At 37.8% G+C, this 20,695-nt stretch overlaps 1 protein-coding gene across 2 annotated transcripts in view; it reads left to right on the top strand.

Annotated features, from left to right (window-relative positions):
• ITFG1 (integrin alpha FG-GAP repeat containing 1) overlaps positions 1 to 15,760 on the top strand; it is a 99,073-nt gene extending 83,313 nt beyond the window's left edge. For both annotated transcript variants that reach the window (XM_085303817.1, XM_085303818.1), the window contains exons 15-18: positions 6,644 to 6,768; positions 7,798 to 7,880; positions 10,447 to 10,564; positions 14,089 to 15,760. In XM_085303817.1, coding sequence (XP_085159943.1) covers positions 6,644 to 6,768; positions 7,798 to 7,880; positions 10,447 to 10,564; positions 14,089 to 14,148 — 386 coding nt within the window. In that variant the 3' untranslated portion in view covers positions 14,149 to 15,760. The remainder of the gene's footprint in view (positions 1 to 6,643; positions 6,769 to 7,797; positions 7,881 to 10,446; positions 10,565 to 14,088) is intronic.
• The last annotated feature ends 4,935 nt before the right edge of the window (positions 15,761 to 20,695 follow it).

Here is a 20,695-nt window from a genome sequence, read left to right as displayed (position 1 = left end):
AACTGTCTATAAGTTTTCAAGTTTGGATTTTTTTTTTTTTTTTTTTTTTTTGAAAGCTGCTTTGTAAACTTTTCATGCAAATTCAGTGGGTATCTCATTATTATCAGCAATATTTCCCTTTCTTTTGCAGTATGTCATTCTGGCCTGTTTTCAATTAAACTAAGGGCTGCCAGCTTCAAAAGATGGAGAAGCACTTTGCTGTGCTGTGCAGCAGTGGCTTTAGAGCAGTAAATATCATTGTAGTGTTTCAGCCTATGCAGGTTAAGTGAGGCATGTTCACTGTGAAATTTCACACAACTTTTGAACTGTTTTTGTCTTATTCCAGCCACATACTTGTTCACAGCTATGGAGCAGTTTGTGCAACTACTGCATGTTGGTTTGCAGAAAAAGTTTTCTAGTTTTTCTACAATGCCTAAGTGGTCCAGTCTCCCAAGAAAGCAGGCATTCTTGTGTTGACCTAAATATAAAGGCAGATAACAGTACAAGAAAATTCAGGTGCAAGTCTGGGATTACAGGCTACAACTCAGAGACTCTGTTTTAAGTGGTGACTTGTATTTTTAGCCAAAGAGTCATCTACGTTGCCAACAGGTAAAAAAGAATATATGTCTAAAATAAAGCAACTCTTCGTTGTATTTTCTAACTCTTTGTTAACTTTTTGTTTGTTTTTGGACAGGTTGAGTCACAGTTCACAAATATCTTCAACTACTATTTTGGTTAAATATATCACAGCTTGTGATAAATGCATCATTTTGCAAATTATAGGAAAATATAGCATCCAGAAGAAATAATCTTAGATGGTTATAACACTTCATTTATGAAAATATGTTTGAGTCTTATTCAGTCCTCTTATGGATGAATATTTGGAGAATTTTGAAAGTCTAGATGTTATTACTGTATTTTCAGTTACTCTCAATGGCTTTAACAGACTACTTAAATGATATTTTGTTGAGAAAAGCTTAATAAAAAAATTAGAAGAATGATGGTTGAGGAGACTGCAGGTTTGAAATCAGTTTCTGTTAGTCCTTCAAATATGTATAGTGACTTCACACGTTCTGCTCTCTTATTCCATAAAATAAGCTTRTTTGAACTACAACTGAACAATATCAGTATTGTGAATCTATTTTTGTAGGTTCAACTAGACTGGTTCAGAAATCCAGTATCACACAGTATCAGTTCTGTTTAAAGAAACAATAAAAAACGTTGCTAGTCCATGTAAATGCAGTCACCTTTCTTTCATGAAGCTAAATTGGTTTTGTTTAAGCGCTTATGCTGCTTAGATGTAGTCACCCTGAAATAATCTGTTTTATGGATATTGCAATTTAACCCAGAGCATAGTTGGTTACTCTTAGGCTTTTCGCAAGTATATATCAGTATAATGGAAACAGAAGGGAAATGTCTTAATTCAGATATAATAAAAGAGTAAGTACTGYGTGTGTCACAGAGGACACATCGTTCTGTTTTTCAGACAAGACTTTCAAAAGGTTAATGATACAGATTGCTTCAAATTCTGTATGCAGACTTCAAAAATAAAGAGAAAGAGAAAGAGACAAAGAGAAAGAATTATGTTCAGAATGATTTCTGCATATCAGACCGTACAAAATTTTCTAAGGTTGAGCTGCTCAACATCATTAGCTTTTTCTTTAAAATTTGGAAATTTGGTCTCTGGCAAGCTGAAACTATTGAAACCATGTCTTAGTCAAGTTTTTTTCTTTTTTTTTCTTTTTTTTTTACTCTGTCCAAGCTTTCTGAAGCAATAACTTAACTGACATGGTTTAAAACAAAAACACAAATATTAACACTTCATGCTAAGTTCATGGCTCATGATATTTGAGTGCTTACAAATAGTATTTTTTTTAATAACATACAGGAGAAAGACATATTGCATTAGTAATATAAAAATTTACATTTCAATGTTGAATAATCTTTCAAATAGTCTAAAAATAAGAAAGTAAAGCATGAGCAGGAAAGGGTATTTTTTAAAAACTAATACTTCCTTTGTTTTACAAAAAGCAAATTTCTGGGCTTGCTATTTAAATTACATTTGAAATATTTTCATAAGTAAATTAATTATCAGTGGCAGAACTTTCAAATATAACAAACTTAACACTCAAGGTTTTTTCATTTTTAATCTTTGTTGAAAGTTTCTGCATCTGTTTCTCAGATGTACACTCGTCATTTTAAATTAATTGTTTGCAATTCTAAGTAGAACATGTAAGTAACCATCAAACTCATACAGAATTTATATGGTAAATATAAGTAAGTAGAAAAAAGTATAAAATACAGTCTCAAAGACCTCTCATGTATTTGTAGTCAATCAGCTTTACGTAAACTAGAACCTTCTCCATGCAGTCATCCCAGTTTCTGTTTAGCTAATTTCTCTCACTTTTAAAGGGAAATAAAAAATCAAAATGCATTTATACATTTTCTGCCTGCCATGTGTAAGAAAACATTCCTTTCTGACCTTTGCAAATGATCCATTAACATTCTGAAGCACAAGATTTCATTATCCTTATCTTAGTAAGCATAAGAGCTGGTGTTAGTAGCCATGAAATTATTCAGTGCTTCTAAAAATTCTGGCTACAGCATCTGACTCTCTAACCTCTTTAAGGCTGACTGCACACAGTGTATGACATTTTCTTTTATTTTCTTTAACTTAGTTGTTGAAATGATGTATCATTTCATTTGTATGATGAAAGAAAAAGATGATCTCAGTTGCAGTCTCCTCGTAATCCTAAATATCTCACTCAAAAGTGATTCTAAACGCTTTTCCATGTGAAATGCATTATACCAGCACTCGTTCTTTTGGAAAAGTCCTTCAGCATTCAGCTGTAATGAAACAATTTTTAAACTAAACTGCTTACTCTAATGACATGCATATGAGATAGTTATTCCCATTTTAGAATTGGAAATTGAGACATAAAGGAAGTTATCCAAGATCACGAAGAAAGTCTGCGGCAAAGCAAGGACAGATTCAAGTGCTATACCATTACCTTAGCTTATTGGAAAAATCCCTATTCTTAAAAATAAAAGCTTCTCAGTTAATGCTTTCTGCCATGGATTCCATAATCTAGGAATTCCCTGAACGATATATGCAATGTTCCTAGCATCAAAACAGAGGGCTGAAAGTGCAAGTCGTATTTAGATGTTGCCATGACATCTTGCTCATTACATGGTTTTGCAGAGGGAACAACTAAATCTACAGGAGGCCTAATTTTTAGTGACAGTTATTGGGGGGGGGTTAATAAATAGTATTTTAGCTTAATTTAAAAATTAACTCTAATCAGATTGATGTTTCACATCTCATCTAAGTGAAATTATTTCAGATTTTTCTTMCTTTTTTGAATAGTATAATCACAGCTGTAAAACTACTATAACACAGAGTAATTGTCTCATGAGGATGAAGCCTGTTTCAAAACAGCATTCTATGAACTTTTTATTTAACCTGTTAAAATTTAAGTTTTAGGCAACACAGCCATCTAGGCTAATGGCATATTGAAATGCAAAGAAACTTTTCATTCTCAGGTTCTGGTTTAATTTTCTGTGATTTCCATMTAAGTTACTGTGATGCATGCATTTGCAGTTTGCCTTGTATAAAGTTGTGTCACTGAATGTAATATTATGCTTACTTGCTACAACAATATAGTTCTCAAATAGGAACTATGGTAAGCTGCAGTGTAGTCCCCAGATGAACTGAAATAAATCCTTCTTCTCTCTTAAAATGGAAAAAGGGAACAACCACGAATAAAATGTATATACATGACCACCATAGGAAACCTTGTAAATGCATCAGAGTAGCTACTTACTGCCCTTTTGTACATGTTGTATGTTGCCTGTAATGATGCCATATTTTCTATTATCAACCTGAAAAATACATTTCCATTGGAGAATGTTACCTGTTATACTGGTTGGCATTCTTTAAATTCTTAGAATCACTACTATTAAGTTTCATTAAGTCCTAGCATGCCACCAATAATCAGTGCTTGTTCCACAGAAGCAACTGTGCACGTAACTTCCAGGCTGTCCTGGAACACCCTTATAATAGGATGCTTCTCCTTAGAGCACCCTTAAACAGTACCAGACAATATGAGCAGGGGGTTGGAAACCAACAGGGTGATTTTTTTTCATCTTCTCCTTCAAACCTATTATAAGGGTTTCAAGACTATTATAAGTCTTGAAACCACTATTTGTATAAGCAGCTGCTGCTGCACATCCAGCAGGACAGTCCCTTGCTGTAGTAATACAGGAGCCTGATAGCATATGGGAAGCCTCTTCCTAATAGCCAGGGCTGGGGTGAGGAGCAAGGAGGCACACAGGGGCGTAATTCAGGGAAGCAGAAATGATCATCACTTTGTAGTAGTTCAATATTATCATCATCTGTTAAACTAATTAGTKTGTCCCCCAGTAAAAGGATGCAAGGGCTGAAGAGCTGCTACCTCTGAGAAAGATACTGTTCTAGATAATGCCTTGCTGTAGGAGCTTTTCTAATGCTTGTGTACAGTCACTTTCCAGATTCTTCCCATTTGGATCAGGGTACAAACATGTACCACACTGCTCTTGTACAGTGTCAAATGCATGCTTGCACTTGCTGGACTCTCTAGGAGCCAGGAGTAGGAGTTTTTCTCTTTTCTCGAAAGCATATTTGGCTTAGTTCTGCCCAGGGTCAGTCGTGGAGCTTATAGGTGGTTGCATCCCCTTCACCCCCTGTTCGCTACCACTGTGCAAGATCTAGTACGATTGGTACAGCCAGGAGAGAGGTCTCCGATGAAAAATACTGAGTTTCAGAAATGGACCTTAGAAGAAATGCAAGTATGGAAAGGTAGAAAGGAGCTGGCTGYAAATATAATCTCAGGAAATGCAAAATATCTTAGCTTATTTAAATCTCTTTAATGTTTCTGAAAAGTCATGTGGTAAACCTGATGTTATTGTTTTGGTTGATTTAGTTTGGCTTTTAATAGAGCACAGAATTGGATCTTCTGCTAAGCTGTAGGGAAGCATCCTCTTACAGTACCAGTGTCTAGCACACCACGTTACAAATTGTTCAGCTAAAAAGACTGATCTCCTTGATAGTTTATGCAGTACATTTATACTGTAGTACTCCCATATAAATACCTATTGAAACCACTAGAGTTGCAACAAGCAATTATTTTGTCTATAGGACAATTGAAAATTTGTTTTCTCCTGAGATGTCCAAATGAGAGCTTGTAAGTACCTATCTTCTGATTGTGACTTCAGTTGATCTCTGTCTAATATGATGAATGTTCAGTTCTGAATAAAAATAGAGGAAAGAGCATGTAAGGTGCTATCTAAAGTCCATTTAGACTGATCTGAGTCCAACAAATGCCTGCAAGAGAACAAAGATAGTATAGAGTGATCATTTCTGGCATGTACTCCCTGGGCTTCCTGTGGTACATACCTCAGAGTCTCTCTGAGCTAAAGGTTCTTTGTTTAGAATCAGGATTTAAAACACTCCCATGCTCTCCCTGCACCTCTCTTCTGTTTGTGTCCAATTTAAGGTATTAAATCACTTCCATCTCTTTGGGCAGACTTCCTCCACACACGTACACATAATTCTGTCTATGGCTTTCTACAGTAGCATCGCAACTTTTGAATTCCTGTTCTGTAATTCACATTCTGTTATGTTTTGTTGCTTAGCTTAGGTTATGCCTAAAATTGGGCATGAAATGTCAAAGCAGTGCAAAAATCTTGCACTCAAAAAATCCTGACTACGTGTCTTTGCGAAAAACTGTTTTGACTGATCATGTGAACCTACTTTCATTGTCAAAGGTCCCTTGAACTTATTTCTGTTAGTCTGGTGAAAGCCTGAATTCACCGAGGTGCTTACAAGGTGATGCTATCGTTCCTTCTCTGGAGCCAGATCACTTACTAAGAGGCTTTTTAGGAAATGAACAAAGAATCCCCATAGGAGTTAAATCAGTTTGCAGGAAATGGGAAGATTACAAGATTTTTACTTAAATGGAATAATCAGCCACATCAGAACTAGGATGTTAGTGAATCTATAGATAACTAAGAACGCTTTAATCTTGCTTCCTTACTGCCTTTAACAAAGGAAAATGTTTTTCCCCTATGTCTCTCCTTCAGTTCTTTATAATTATATGCTGTCACTAGGACCTGACTTCCAACTGCTGTAATCCTGTTGCCATTAAATCAATTTATTATTTCAGAATTTGCTTATGAGCACTTGTTTAGCTAATTTTTGACACATGAATAAGTAGTAGTTACTGATTACTGCAAGTAAGAATAAGAGTGAGCCTTCACATTGAATCTGAGTTTGTAAATCAGTGGGGCAAGAGACTCTGGGCTAGCCAAATCAAAGTTAGTGAGGATGGCTCATTTCTTCTCAACTTGTAACAAACAGTGTTTTGGTTTCAGTTTAACATGGAAATAGTGCTCAGAAGAATTATCTTACCCAGAAATCTAAAGCACTTAAGCTGTTCTCCAAGTTGAGTGCCCACAAGTAGTTTGGCAATGTGGAATTTAGCCTTTATGAATTAAATAATCATATGGTGTAGTTAAAATTTCCTGAACATTTTTATTTTTATTTATTTCTATTCTGAAATGTGTGTYTGCATAGAAAGCCTTTTTCAAATTACTTCCTGAAGCTTCTTTTCTAATTTAATTTCAGCTGGACAGCTTAGCCAGTCAGCACATTTTGCTCTCCAGTTGCCATACAATGTCCTAGGCTTGGGACGCAGCGCTAATTTCCTTGACCATTTGTACGTTGGCATTCCTCGTCCTTTGGGAGAAAAGGTTAGTTGAGATTTAACCTTGTTAAGCTGTGACTTATGTTGTTACCTTTCCTAATAAGGCTGGGATAGAAATACTGTTCGGGACACTTCTTTTCAGAAGAATCTCGAAGTACGAAGTTTGAGTACAGAAAAAGAGTTTGCCAAAAGAAAACAGAAACAAAGAATAAAACCAACCAACCAAAAAACAAAACAGAACCAAAAAATAATTGTATGCCCACTTTTGGGGGGAATGGAAGCTCTGAAGTGAGTAAGACCGAAAGATCACTGAACTTGTCTATAAATGTTAGCAGAGATATATAGTGCTTGTTTATATGATAAAGGTGTATTAGATTTGATGGTCCGGTTATTATGGCGTCAGCTGTAAGATTTCACGGGGCTTAGTCTGGCTGTTGGACTCTGCTCCTGCAGAGTCACACAGTGATTTCTGCCTCGGGGATAATACCGTGATCAGTATGGTGGGCAGGGGAGATCACCATGATTATCCAAGCATCAGCTGAAACATAAAAGTAGGTCCTGACCATCTGCAGTCTTTAAAATTTTCATGGTATTACTTTCAAAGGAGAAGTATTCACATTAGTGTTCCAGTGAAATTTTGATTTGGATAATTGCTTTGCCTGCATAAAATTCCTTTGTAGAATCGGTTCTTTTCTTCCTTCCTTGTAATGTTGCTGCTTTGTACTTTTTAAGTGGATGCTATATTTCATGTCAGCAATACTTGTTTTGGTTTTTACTTTTTTTTGTTTTTAAAAGTGCTTTGGAGCTTTCAAATAAAAGGTACCTATAAATGAAAGAGAATAATCACTTATCTTAAAAAAAAAAAAAAAAAAAAAAAAAAAAAAAATGCATGTACTACTATTTTTTTTTTCCTTTATTTTTTTTAAAAAAAAAAAAAAAAAAGAAAGGGAGGGGTAATTTTAGTATTTTTGTTTCTTCTGTTCTATGTTTCAGAAAAGAATTTCTATTTCTAAATGTTTTGCTTTAAAATATGTTGACTTGTAAGGAACTGACACAGCCTTTGTTTGTCTTTCAGTCCATAAGAAAACAGGAATGGACAGCTATCATACCAAACTCTCAACTTATAGTAATTCCATATCCTCATAATGTTCCTCGAAGGTAATTTCATCACTTTGAAGTGCACTTCACAAAATTATATTATTAATGCAGAATTTAGGCATCATGTGTAGGTTTTTTTAAAAAAATACATGTATATAGGAAGTAAATATAAAAACAACCAAGGCGGGGGGGTCAATTCTGTAGACGTAGGTGCTTCATTGAATAGGCAGAATACTTCTGAAGTATTTACACAGGCTTTTATATAGTCCTCGTAATCATTTAAAATCTATTACCAGCTCCAATCCTATAAATAAAAACATACTTGCTAGACTCACCAGTTTTCTTTCTGATAAATGACAACAATGGTAATGGTTGAAGCAGACATTCTTGTTATACCAAACATGCAATTTTTGCTTGTTTGCAAGTTTCATTTAAAAAAAAAACAAAAAAAAAACAAACAAAAAACCCCCCAAACCTTCAATTCAGCTCTTCCAAGCATAGTATCTGTTGCCACAGGTATGAATGTTTTTCTTTAAGTAAAGGTGAAAGGACTACCCACACAAGAGCTTGAACACTGAATTTACTTTGTAATTAAAATGTCCATCCCTTAAAATCAGCATGTTTCTGTTTTTGCTATTAGAGAAAACATTAGTCACATATTCCAGCTGCTTTTTGCCGCTTGATCTACTAGTGAGGTCAGTTGCATTTATCATGCAGAAATGATTTCAGCATCAGTTTTGGCAGTTAATTTTACTATAGAACAAGTAAGAATTGAGAAGTGATGTGCCACTTGAGTTACTAATTAACAACCACAGGAATGAGCTGTGCCAGATGAAGAAAATTTAAAGTCATAGTCTTGAGGTTTTTAAAGGTATGTGTTATACAGAAATTTTTCTTCATCTTCTTATCCTTAAACTATTTTTGCTTTTCCACAGAGGAAGTTTATGAACACTGTAGAATAGTGTAGAATAGGTTTCCCCCAAAACAAATTGTATTTTGTAATAAACATTTCTCAAATTCCATATAATTTCTTTTAACATAGATATGTTGTTTACGGAGTTATACTATTAAAACAGACCAAATTCTGCACTTTACTTCTGTGAAATGTTCAGCCTCAAGCTTGAATACTGTAAATTCTGTTGTTTTCAACAGAATAGCAACCTGTATCATCCCACTGATTACAAGGATCAAGTCTTTTGACCCCAAAAGTAAGAAAAAGAATGGATACTAACACTTAATAAGAAATCATTACTGAAACTATACAGTGTTCAATACAGTGTTTATATACAAACAGCTAAGCTTAGCCTCAACTCAAAGCCTCTTTACACTCTTAAGAGAAATTAAAATTTGTAGATAAAACAGTTTCCTAGGGGGATACCATGTTTGAAAGAGCTGGCAAAATGTTGTAGGCTGTGAGTAGGAAATGGAGATTTTTTTTTCTCTTGTCTCTCCCCTCCCTCAATTAAATAATCCCTGCAGGAGAAGGTGATGAGTGCCTCTCCCTTCAGAAACATACCTACCATAACAGTGGTGCTGGCCTGAGCCTAGCTGCAAATTACCCACTTCACATAAGCACCCGCGCTTTATTGGGTGCTGTGTCTTTCACCCTTTGCCTTCTGGGTGCAGAATCTGTTCTCGGTAAGGAGCAGAGAGATGTGGTACAGAACAGCTGATTCCCTCCTAGCCCTTTCTTATTGGCTACTTAAGGGAAAAGGTTGAACAGATTTCCCTGGCTAGTTACAAATTCTGGAGGTGTGAAGCACAGTATGATGTACATACATCACACGCCACCTGTTAAATTACAAACTGGAGTGCTGGGAGGATGGAAGTCTCACCTACTAGATGCTCGGCGGACAAGGAGCATTGAGGGCTCCTCGTCCAGGGGCGCTCATAGATGCAACCTTGTTGGGCAGCAAGGCAGGGCTGCCAGAACAGGGCTGAGCAGTCCTCTGTGAGGCCTTGCTGCTGCCTCAGCATCAAGCCTCCTGCTGACAGCTCTCCCGTGGGGCAAGCCGGGGGTATGAAAAGGGAGTTACTGAGCCTCAGGGTTCAAGCAGGGCCTCCAGAAGCAGCCCTGTGACTTTGTTGTTCTCCAGCTTTCTCCTGCCATAGGCAACTAGGTCCATTACCTACAATTTCTGTTGTCCCTGGGTAACTTCAGACTGGCAGAAGCCAACTGCTCCCCATGAGTCTGTCCAAGATGAGCTCCTTATGTGGAGGAAATAAATAACCTATCTTACTGAGTGTTTCACCCTGCTTCTCCATCCCCCCAAGCCCCAGGCAGTTTTGTAGAAGTTTCTCTTATGCATTTTATTTTGTTCCACTGGGAGAAAAAGGATAAATCTAGTAAGTCAGTCCCTGAGGATAGCCATAGCCCTCCTGGGTAGTTCAACAGAAACTAAATTTAGACATGGTATTACCTGAAAATAATTATATTAAACCCTGTATTTCTAAGTAAACACCATTAAGTTCCAGTCTCCAAGTACAGACACTAGTTTCTGCAGACTAAGTCATAGCCCATCTTGCATTAGCAGGTTCTTTAAAAAAAAAACAAAAAAAATAAATCTGTTTACTGCTCCCTAATGAAGGATATTAATGTTTCCTTGGATTTTGCTGTTCTGTATAGCTGGAGTGCCAAACTGTATCTGACCCCAAGTAACATTGTGCTACTAACAGCTATAGCCTTAATTGGTGTCTGCGTTTTTATCCTGGCAATAATTGGCATATTGCACTGGCAAGAAAAGGTAAGTCTAATTAAATTGATTTTTTTTTTCTGTATTTCTATGCTATATTTCTATGCTATTTAATATTTCCTAATACTTTATGTAGTCTTGTACATTGCTATTTTGAATAGTTTTCTCCAGTATAATTTCTGACACATCAGACTGCATTAATTCCCAAAAGATCRTTATTATTAATTCACTATTTATTGCAAGCTTAAAAATTACCATGTTTTCATTTAAACACTAAGATACCTAACAAAAAAAAATCAGGGGGAAGGAATCAACAGCTAAGGATCAACAGCTAATAACAGCTATCAATGGGATAAGCTTTTGCCACTAAGCTGTTATTCCCAATTAAATGTGAATTTTTTGGTTCATATCTAAGCTTTCTATTTTGCAGAGTTTTAAAGAAGTACTATATTTGGAAGGTGCAACATAAACTCAACTTATCTTGAGTTCTCCTGATAGTCTAAAAATAAGGAAAAACATCTCTTTCTGTCTCAGTCTTTGCTGATTGCACTGACATTAGCATTCATCACTGTATAGGGAGTCAATTGTGCACATATTGGCTGCTTTGCTCTGTGTGTCTGAATTATACATGCAGTAGTATATAGAAATTCATTGATTTGAAGAAGCATTTTGAAAGGGGCCTTTCATGTCACAGAAGAAATGCATTCCTATTTCTCCTAACTATGCTCAGTTCACAATCATTTCCAAGTGGCAAGATTGCCAATAAATGCAACTACATACCCAAACCATAATCTTAGCTGTCAAATAAAATTACTGCACATTTTGATATGGTAGAACTGTTTGTTATTTTGTGCTCATGGAAATAAAATTACCTTGTTAAGCATTCAGATAGGTTTGCACATGCTTCATATTAAAATATTACTTGTCTGTCATTCCCCACTTTTCAAAATATTAAATAATATCTCTAACAGTAAGATTGGGAATTAAATGGGCTAAAGAAGAAAATATAAARTCTATGATGACTGCCCTTTACATGTCCTGTTGGCCCAAGAAAGCACTGTTACAGCACTAGCATTATGCACTGGCTGGGTTTACTTCCACCTCCAACACATCTTACACAACAAGAGTAYCAGAAAAAATATTTGGATTTTGAGTTGGAGAAGGATTAACTCCAGGTAGTTCCATCTGGAGAAATGGAGATGTATGTCAACATTTAAAACAATTCTTCATGCAGTAATTCATATGTTTTAATGTAGAGAAGCACTGAGCCCAGAGTGAGTGCTTTCTGAGCCATTTGAAGACCTATTAAGTAAATATGAATGAAAATACATTGGTTATGTTGTAAACTGATTTCTGACAGCTGCATCTTGTTCAAACTGGGCGTAAATATTTGGACAAATTAGATATATTTTCAAAGTACTGTATATACTTTTGTTAATTGTTATATTTTTTCAGTGCCTTCCTGTTGTTTTTACCTTCCCAATTTACAGAAGAGATGGTTGTGGTACAGAACAAATAATCTTGACCCAAGGCTGTATTGCACATCACTGGCATGACTGGGTCTAAACTCAAGAGTTCCTCGTTTCTAAGCCTATGCTTGCTTTATTGCCCGTTTCAGTAGCCCTCTCATCAAAATATTGCTCTGCCTAAATCCTGTCTTCCTTTACAGATCTCTAGAGTACCTATAGCAAAAGAAAGGGGAAGTGTACTGGCAGTTACAATCTCTGCTTTTCCCCCAGAGGATTTTTCTGTCTGTAAGCTGCAGTGTTTTATTCACCAGTTAAAATAAATCATCTACTTTGTACTCTTCCGATGATAAATAGTAGTAGAAGCCTTTTGTCTACAATTGTTCTTATGCAGTCATCTGCCAGCCAACTGTTTTATTGTTTAAATAATAACTGTAATATTTGAGGAAAGATATTGCCCTGTCACATTTCTTGGAGATTTTGGATCCATTAAAAAAAAANAAAAAAAAAAAAAAAAAAAAAAAAAAGAATGGCTCTCAAATCTCAGTTGCTGGTTTTTAATTTTGGTATGACCAATGGAGGAGGAATTGAGAAAGCATTCACACCATTACTGATTTCACAAAATTCACAAAAATGGAGCCTGCTACATTAATTAGGACCTTCACATCCTGAATTCTGATTCYTTTTGTTCTGCTTTGTGATCCTAGGACAAAGTCATATGAACACTATACTTTGACGATAATACTTCTATGGAAGTTTTGAGGCATCAATTACTGTCAAATTTTAAGTCTTTTTTTTTTCCCAGGAAGCATATAAGAAATAATGAAAACTGTTTTCTAAGTGATTCTACAAAATTTTGTGGAATGTGACAAGCATTTCAGTGGAGGAAATAGTATGCCACTCCCTTCTTCCCAACCCATTTCTGGCACTAAAAATACTACTGATGTTGATAAAGCCCCTGCCAGAAAATCAGGCTGATAAATCTTGAACTGCACTGAGTGAATACCGAGCAGCTCGGCTGCTGCCACAAAATGCAGTAAAATCCATACAGTGAACYCAATGGAATATCTGTCGTATGTAAACATTGCATGATAAGGAAATCTTTGGTATTGAGCCAGAGCAGATGACAAACTTTCATGGCAGAACACATGCACTGATTTCTACCAAAACTGTCATACATATTATCAGCTTAGATACAAATCTGAATGCTCAGACAACAGTATATTTGTAAAGGCTTTTCTTCATTTTACTCATTCATCAAAAAAATTGTTAGGTATAAGCAAGCTGAAATAGGATTTAAATCTTTTTTGCTAAGTTCTCTCATGCTAGGATTTGCATTCACTTTATCTGTCATGAGGCAAACACTGGGTCTTAGAAAAGTTCACACTGTGCTTAAAAATAAGTGCTTTCATACTCTGATATTGCTTTAAAGTATAAGAGGCACATGGGAGAGGACAACATGGTAAAACATACTACATGAGATATGAGGTACAACTTAAATATGCTTCTTTTTTCCAAGTACCATCCAAACTAGTCTTTGAGCAGATCAGTGTGTGTTCTGAATAAATAAACAGGCAAATACATACTGCCTCACATTTCTTTAATATAAACAAAAACATGGAACACTCCATGTTTAGCCTTGGTGCTGCTAATTGTTGGTTGAACAATTTGATCTTTGTCTAAATTGGGATTTAACAGAAATATTTTAAAAGATTATTTTAATTKTAAGATTGATAAGAACATTTATGGTTAATCCAGAGTTCATTTCATCTCGTATTTATAATGCAGACTAAATAACTGTGCACAAGGAAACATTCTTCATTTCTGCAATATTCCTTTAAAGAAAGCATTATTAGAATAATAGAAAATAATGGTTCATTAATACTAAAACAGCTGAACATTAGCAGCAGAAGCCAATTTTGAGTAGTTTATTGCTATTACAAACTGCCATCATTGAAAAGGTAATTATTGAGGCTTTTACTAAGCTTTTTACCTTTTTTCAAATGAGTGACTTGGAAAAAATCATCAACCATTCACTGACATTTGACAACTCATTTCTGTAACAGTGGTGCTTTAGATCCCATAAAGTGTTTGGTTTTTATTTTTCAGAAAGCAGATGACAGAGAGAAGCGACAGGAAGCTCATCGGTTCCATTTTGATGCTATGTGACATGCCTTAATATTTATGAAGAAGCTGCTGCTCATTTGCTTAATTGAAACACTGAATTCTGATTTGTAAAATGATTACTGTGAGAATAGTGCGGATATGCTATTTGTAAATGTTGCATTACATGGTATTTATTATTAAAATCAGACCTGAATGTCTTGCAAGGCCCTTCAGTAAACAGACTGTATATATTAGCATTTGGTCTTTTATTTAACAGAAATTGTAAATTTATTTTTCTTAGTAAAGGGATCATATTGCATGTACTTCATTGTTTACATACAACCCATTCTTCGGTACTATTTGATGGAAAGTAAGTGTGTAAATAAAGTTTAGCATTTTGGTGAGCAGAATACTTCGTTCCATTTTAATTGATCTTGTCATTTATACATTCTTGCAAAGTAAACTGCATTCTGAATATTAAGCTTGAGCAATTCTCAGATGAGACTTTTTCCTATAATTATTCTAGTTGTACTAAATGATGTCCATCTAAAGTACTCTGTATTTTGCTTTGTTTAAATTTGTATGTGCAGTAGTTGAAGAATTTAGGAATCTGAGAAATAAAACCTGCAGCATTAATGGTAGCTCAATAACTCATCATGGGATAAATGTAGTATTAATGTGTATTAGTTCTACACAGAAGATTCATTAAAAAAAAACATAATAATGTATCAGCATTACACAAACTGCTTTTATAACTAAACTGTAACCACATTTACTTTAGAAAGGCCTGAAGTCATTATGAATTAAAGTTTTTTTTTCTGWTTACTTCTAAGAAAGGTGTGTGTGGGGGGGGTTCTTCTTTTCAGTATTTAAAAGAAAAAATTTGGAGTGGAAAGAGAATTAGGACTAACTCCCTAAAATTCATTACTAATGGATGAGATATGCAAAGATTAAATGAAGAACATAATAGTACTCTCAGAATAAGCAGCATACATGATTTTTGTAGGCTACTATACTTGAATTTCATAAGACTGTGATAATTACATACAAAGAATTTAACCCTCTATATTTAAAAGGGTGATTATATTACAATTGTTACAGTGTAATTCAGATCCTGGAACAATCTCTATAAATGATCATACTTTTATTTAATAGTTTTTCCTATATTCTCAGTGATATAAGTTTACATAATTTATTGTGCTTTTAAATCTGTCAACTTGCATTCCTAATAAATACTGTTTAATAAACTAGAACATGCTTTCTCACCAAACTACAACCTGTTGGTCTTACCAACTGCATAGATTGCCTCCATCTCCTCCAGGCTGGAATTTGTCCTCTAACCTGCTGACTTGCCCATTAGCTTCTAACACAACATGTGTGTGTCAATACAGGAACAGAAAAGGAGAGCAAAGATGAACTGATTATGTCCACTCTGAATCCAGCTGAAATAATTTGTTACTGTAGCAATGCTTAACAGTGACCCAGTCATACAGCGGCACCAAGAGAAGAATCAGAAAAATACTGTTGAACAGACTACTAAGTTATGAAGTTGATGATACTAAATATTTCAAATATGAACTGATCGTATTCCAAGAAAGGAGACTTTTGTATTATGCTTACTGCTACGATTCAAGATACCATATTTCCTTAATAAACACCTTTAATATTTCCCTTTCCTTTGCCTTCCTCGTGTGAAAAGATTGATTTTTTTTTTTTTTAGATAAACCCTAAATGCTATTGTACTTTTAAAGCCCATTAATAGAATCCTGTCCAGACAGCAAAAGTAATAATGGCCTTTGTAGTTAAGAGGAAGCGCAATGTGGCATGTCTTCTGTTTTCTTCAGATGGTTGGAGAATAAGGCTACCTGTGGAACRACTGCAAAATCACCTGTAGCCCTCTATCACAGTAAAATAAACATACATTGGCCTCTTTATGTTTCTTGGAAAAACAGTTAGCAAAGAAATATGCTCCTACTGACATTTAAGTTGTTGTCAAGTTAACAAAACAATGAATTCAGTATGCTTTGTTTTAAGGTGTTTTGTGTGTTTGGTAATGCATCATTGAATCACTTCATACACAATATGTTACTGGAGCTTTAATAGCTTTCTTACGATTAAGTTTACTGCAGGATCTAACTACTTGTATAACTTCGCTTACAACAACATATGCACACTGGTTTTGAATATTTTAAGACAGTGAATATTCTTAAGCCTCTTGTCAAAAGTTTAATGTCATACTTCTAGGCTTTCTGTACCATAGACATCAAAAATATGTTTCATTAAGAATGTCACCATTCTACTAGTGAGTTTCAGAAAGTAACATCAATGAGAAAGTGTAGCTCCAGGTGCTCTTCACAGTAACTATGAAGCGAGAAACAATTCTAGCTACATAAATTTTCAAAATACATCACMATAATGCAGCCCTGGTGAGAAGTGCTATTGGAAGGCTTTTTTAGTGTGAAAGCTCACCTATATAAAGATACTGTTGACATGCCAGCTGGCAGATGGCTGTTGAAATACCAGCTTTCTTTGTTCTCACCTTCCATGTGAAAATTTTAGACTGAATCATCCTCACAGATTTATCATTAATGCATTATAATCCTACCTCCAACAAAAGAATTTTCTTGCTCTGGATTAGTAGACATACTCTATGTAGTATGATATCCCTTCTATGGTGAGGACATTTTTCTTCACAGGCAGCTGTGCTACAAAGATCTACTACAATTAATTGCAGACTAATCACTATAAATGCACTAAGTCAATTCAGGACTTTTATTCTGCTTTTAAATGTACATAAGGGCATGTAAATAGACCAGAAGTGAATCCACACATTTCTACTTTACTCGTCTGCACTCATCAGAGCTCAGCTTTGTTAGAGCAATGCAAAACGATTAACCATGTCAGCTTTAAAGGTTTTAATAACAAAAGAATTCTTTAAAAAAAAAGGTTAAACTTAAAATAATCTTAAAAAATGTAAATGAATTGTACTAGCACTATTCATTTCCCCAAAATATCTGTAACAAAAAGTCATTCAATAGGGATGAGAAATTTTTCTGATCAAAGACTTAAAAAGACATCAAAGAAATCCACAGCTGTAGATATTTCAAATCTGAAAAAATTGTTCTACATTATATTGCCCTATATTATCCATTATTCTCTATCTTTTTCATCATGGCAGCAGGCTGGTTTTGGTGAGGCTGTAGTAATATCATCAGCCTCAGGTGTCACTTTTGTGTTGAAAATATCAACCACATATAGCACTATTTTATAGTGACTTCCTGTCTTCAGTAAACAGTGTGATACTGTCTATGATATGCTCCATTAAACTTGTAAAATATATACTAACCTTGTTTTGAAATTCCTGAATTTCATGACCTAAACCAAATAAGCGTCTAGATACATTCTCTGTCTAATCCACGGATGATCTAATCATACTGCCTAGCAAATACTGAAGACCATAATAAGCTTTCTGAAGCCTATCAGTATTCTTCATGACTATTAAAAAGCTGCAGTGTTCTTCTCAACTCAGTAGTAAATACCAAGTAAGTAAAAGAAGTCAATCATACATATTTATGTACACATTATATTACTACATGTATAGGCACTTGCATTTTCTATCATTTTATAATTAGAAACTGTATATTATCAAGATTTATCAAATGCTCCTAATCCTATTGACAAAGTCATGTAACAGAACATTTACACGTTAGTCCTAACCTCTTTTCAAAATTACTCATTACTGACACATAGATTTTTTGAAAATAATATGCAAATAACCTCATGCAGTCAAAAACTGACTGCTGGTCTAAGGCTGTTGTGATGTACAGTCTGCTTCTCAGGACTAGCAAATGCTTTCAGTAGTAAAATTAAAACTTCTGGCAGAACAGCAAAACTGAAAAAAAAAAAAAGCAAGAACTGCTGGAAGGAGGCAAAATCAGTTCTTACAACGGCAAGCAAGGCTTCTGCCACAGCAGAGCGCCTGTTACAACTGCTCAGCTGACTCCTCCATTAAGCATCCATGTGGCTATTTAACGGTATCAGAAAGAGTGGTCCTATTGATTTCAGTGACCTACTCGTATTCAGAAAGCAGTGTGACAACCCCGTGGAGCAGCAGCACAACTAGCTGTCCTGAAGTTGTCTTCAACCTTTGTTAACTCCCACACTCAGGTTTAATGAACTYGAGCGCAATACCAGCTCGAGCTAACGGCATAGCAGTTCTTCTCTGGAAAGTAGCATTTTCCAGGCTCAGAACATGGGAAGTGAAAGCTTCTTCAGCTCTATCACTAGTTTATGATAAAACATTGTAAAGCACCATCTGTCACAGGAACTCTCCAGACAAAACAACAGGGGTGTCCACGTAAGAAACCTCTCTGGAAGCAGCAGTAAGTGATGGCAGAATATGGCCCAAATCCATGAGTTCATGCTACTACCCACATCTTGCACACTGACTGCTTGAAATGACCCTGGGCAGGGTGTAAAATGTACTGCACATACATTCCTACGTGTGTACCACTCAGTCCACCCCTCCAACATCAAACGAGACATTCAATGTGATATTAACTAACTAGAGCAAATTTGGTTGTCTGCAATTACTACCAACTTGTATCAAACACAAGCGAGAGTACTAATTTTTTTTTCTCTTACTGTGAGACAACTCACAACAAATTGTTTTCCTGAATGCAAACTGAACTTGAGAWCAAAGAATCAGGCTAGTTTCCTAATTTCTTATGTCTTCATCATAAGTGATAAAGTATCTGAGCCAAATTCTGCCTTTGGCTACCCTGTGCATTCCCAAAAAAAAAGCTACCCCCTGTCTCCTAACAATCTGTACAAGAGCATAATTGGATTTTGATTTTGTATTGCAGAGGGAATACAAACTGTGGATGCACAAATACAGTATAAATAATCAGTCTGCTAGATACTTTCTAGAATTACTACAGTAAATGCATTTTTGTTAGTAAAGTCAGAAAAAAAAATACAAAACAGATCCACTGAAGGAAGACTTTTTAATACAAGAATTTTCACTGTAGAATGTAACATTTAACATACCATTTTAAAAAGCATACATGTGAGAGAGGGGTAAATGTAGAGAAATCGCTTTATTCACTGCTGGAAAGCAGCAGCTATTTAACAGTTCACTGAAAAAAAAACCCCGGATCCTTTTGGACTGTATCATCCATGTTTGAAATGGAAAGGACAACTCGAGCAAGCGGAATAATATAATTATGTAATTTGGGCTGCTGCCAGAGCATCGAGCTTCCTACGGTTGTTCCTAGGGTGCCTGCACGGCCCCGTAACGGGCGGCAAGCGGCGGCCTCGCCTTCCGCTCCGGGGCGGCCGGGCCCCTCCGCGCACCTCGCCCCACCTGMCAAACGCGCAGCCCTGAAGAGACTGACATATTTAACCGATAAACTGAGGCACCAGCGTGACCTTTTCTGCCAGGATATGCTGACCTTTGAGCTCCGCAGGAAGCATTTAACTAACTGAAACGCATCAGCGCAGGACCMGGGGCAAGCTGCGCGCGGAGGCGCAGAGCCGCGGGCTCCTCCAGCCGCCGCCACACGCGCCTTGCAATTCCCGCCTCACTCTTTACAGGCCGCTTGCTAGATTTATCGGGTTTCTCGAGCAGCTCCCATAGAGTGCCTGAACTCCGATAGCGGGGCAGGACGGGGCGCAGGGAAGCGCCGGAGGCTGAAGCTGCCACCACGCTGCGCGGGCGCGGAGGGCGGGCGGGAAGCGGCGGCACCGGAGCCGGCGGCGGGCGGCCCGCAGCGCTGCGACGAGCCGCGGAGCGGACGCCTTGCAGCGAGCCCCGCAGCAGCTCCGAGCAGCCGCCGCTGCCGTAGTTGGCGGTCCCGAGCTAAAGCGAGTCTAGAGAAAGGCACTGCACGTGAGACACGCGGAGACACCTCAACCCCTGCTGCTCCTGAGAGATTTGAAAAAAATCTCGAACGGGTTCAGCTGCCTTGCTGCAGTCGCACGGGCAGCCTGTCGCGCCGCAACGCTGCCGCCTGTCCGGCAGCGGCGGCCCCGCCGCCCCGCGGCCGCACACACCTCCGGGGCCGGGGCGGCAGGGCGAGGAGCCCGGCCGCTGCGGGCGCCCCCGCCGCGCTTACAGCCATGCCGCCCTTGGCCCAGGTCCCCGCTTGCCTCCAGCGCGGGCCCCTTCCCTAAGCTACGCGCGCGCTCGCGAGCTGAGCCGCTGCGGTGGGGGCGCGCGGCACGGCGGCCGGGGCGGGCGGCAGGCCGAGCGCGCCTCTTGGTTAACTTCTGGGGAAGTGGCAGCTCCCTTTGAGCTGCCACCCGCGTCAGACAGCAGCCGCCCACCAGCGCGCCGTGGGCAGCCGGCCCCCGCCACGGGCCCGGCGAGCGGGGAGCACGAGGGGAGCAGGGGAAGGCGAGGTTCTTCCCATCGCCCCGGGCGGCGGGCGCCGGACAAAGGCGGGCAGCTGCGATCCCGATCCAACCCGAGCCTCCGCGCCGGGCTGCGCGGCCGCAGAGGGGCTCGCTCGCTCGCCCGCCCGCTGCGTGCGCTCCGCAGACGCGGAACGCCGGCGAAGGGCGGGCCGGGGTCGCCGAGGGGCTGCGCGGCCGCGCTACGGGCGCCCCG

The sequence above is a fragment of the Rhea americana genome, unplaced genomic scaffold (genome assembly GCF_003343005.1).
Source record: "Rhea americana isolate MKP2758 unplaced genomic scaffold, rheAme1 scaffold_20, whole genome shotgun sequence".
Classification (NCBI taxonomy): domain Eukaryota; kingdom Metazoa; phylum Chordata; class Aves; order Rheiformes; family Rheidae; genus Rhea; species Rhea americana.
This window is presented reverse-complemented; position numbering and strand designations above follow the sequence as displayed.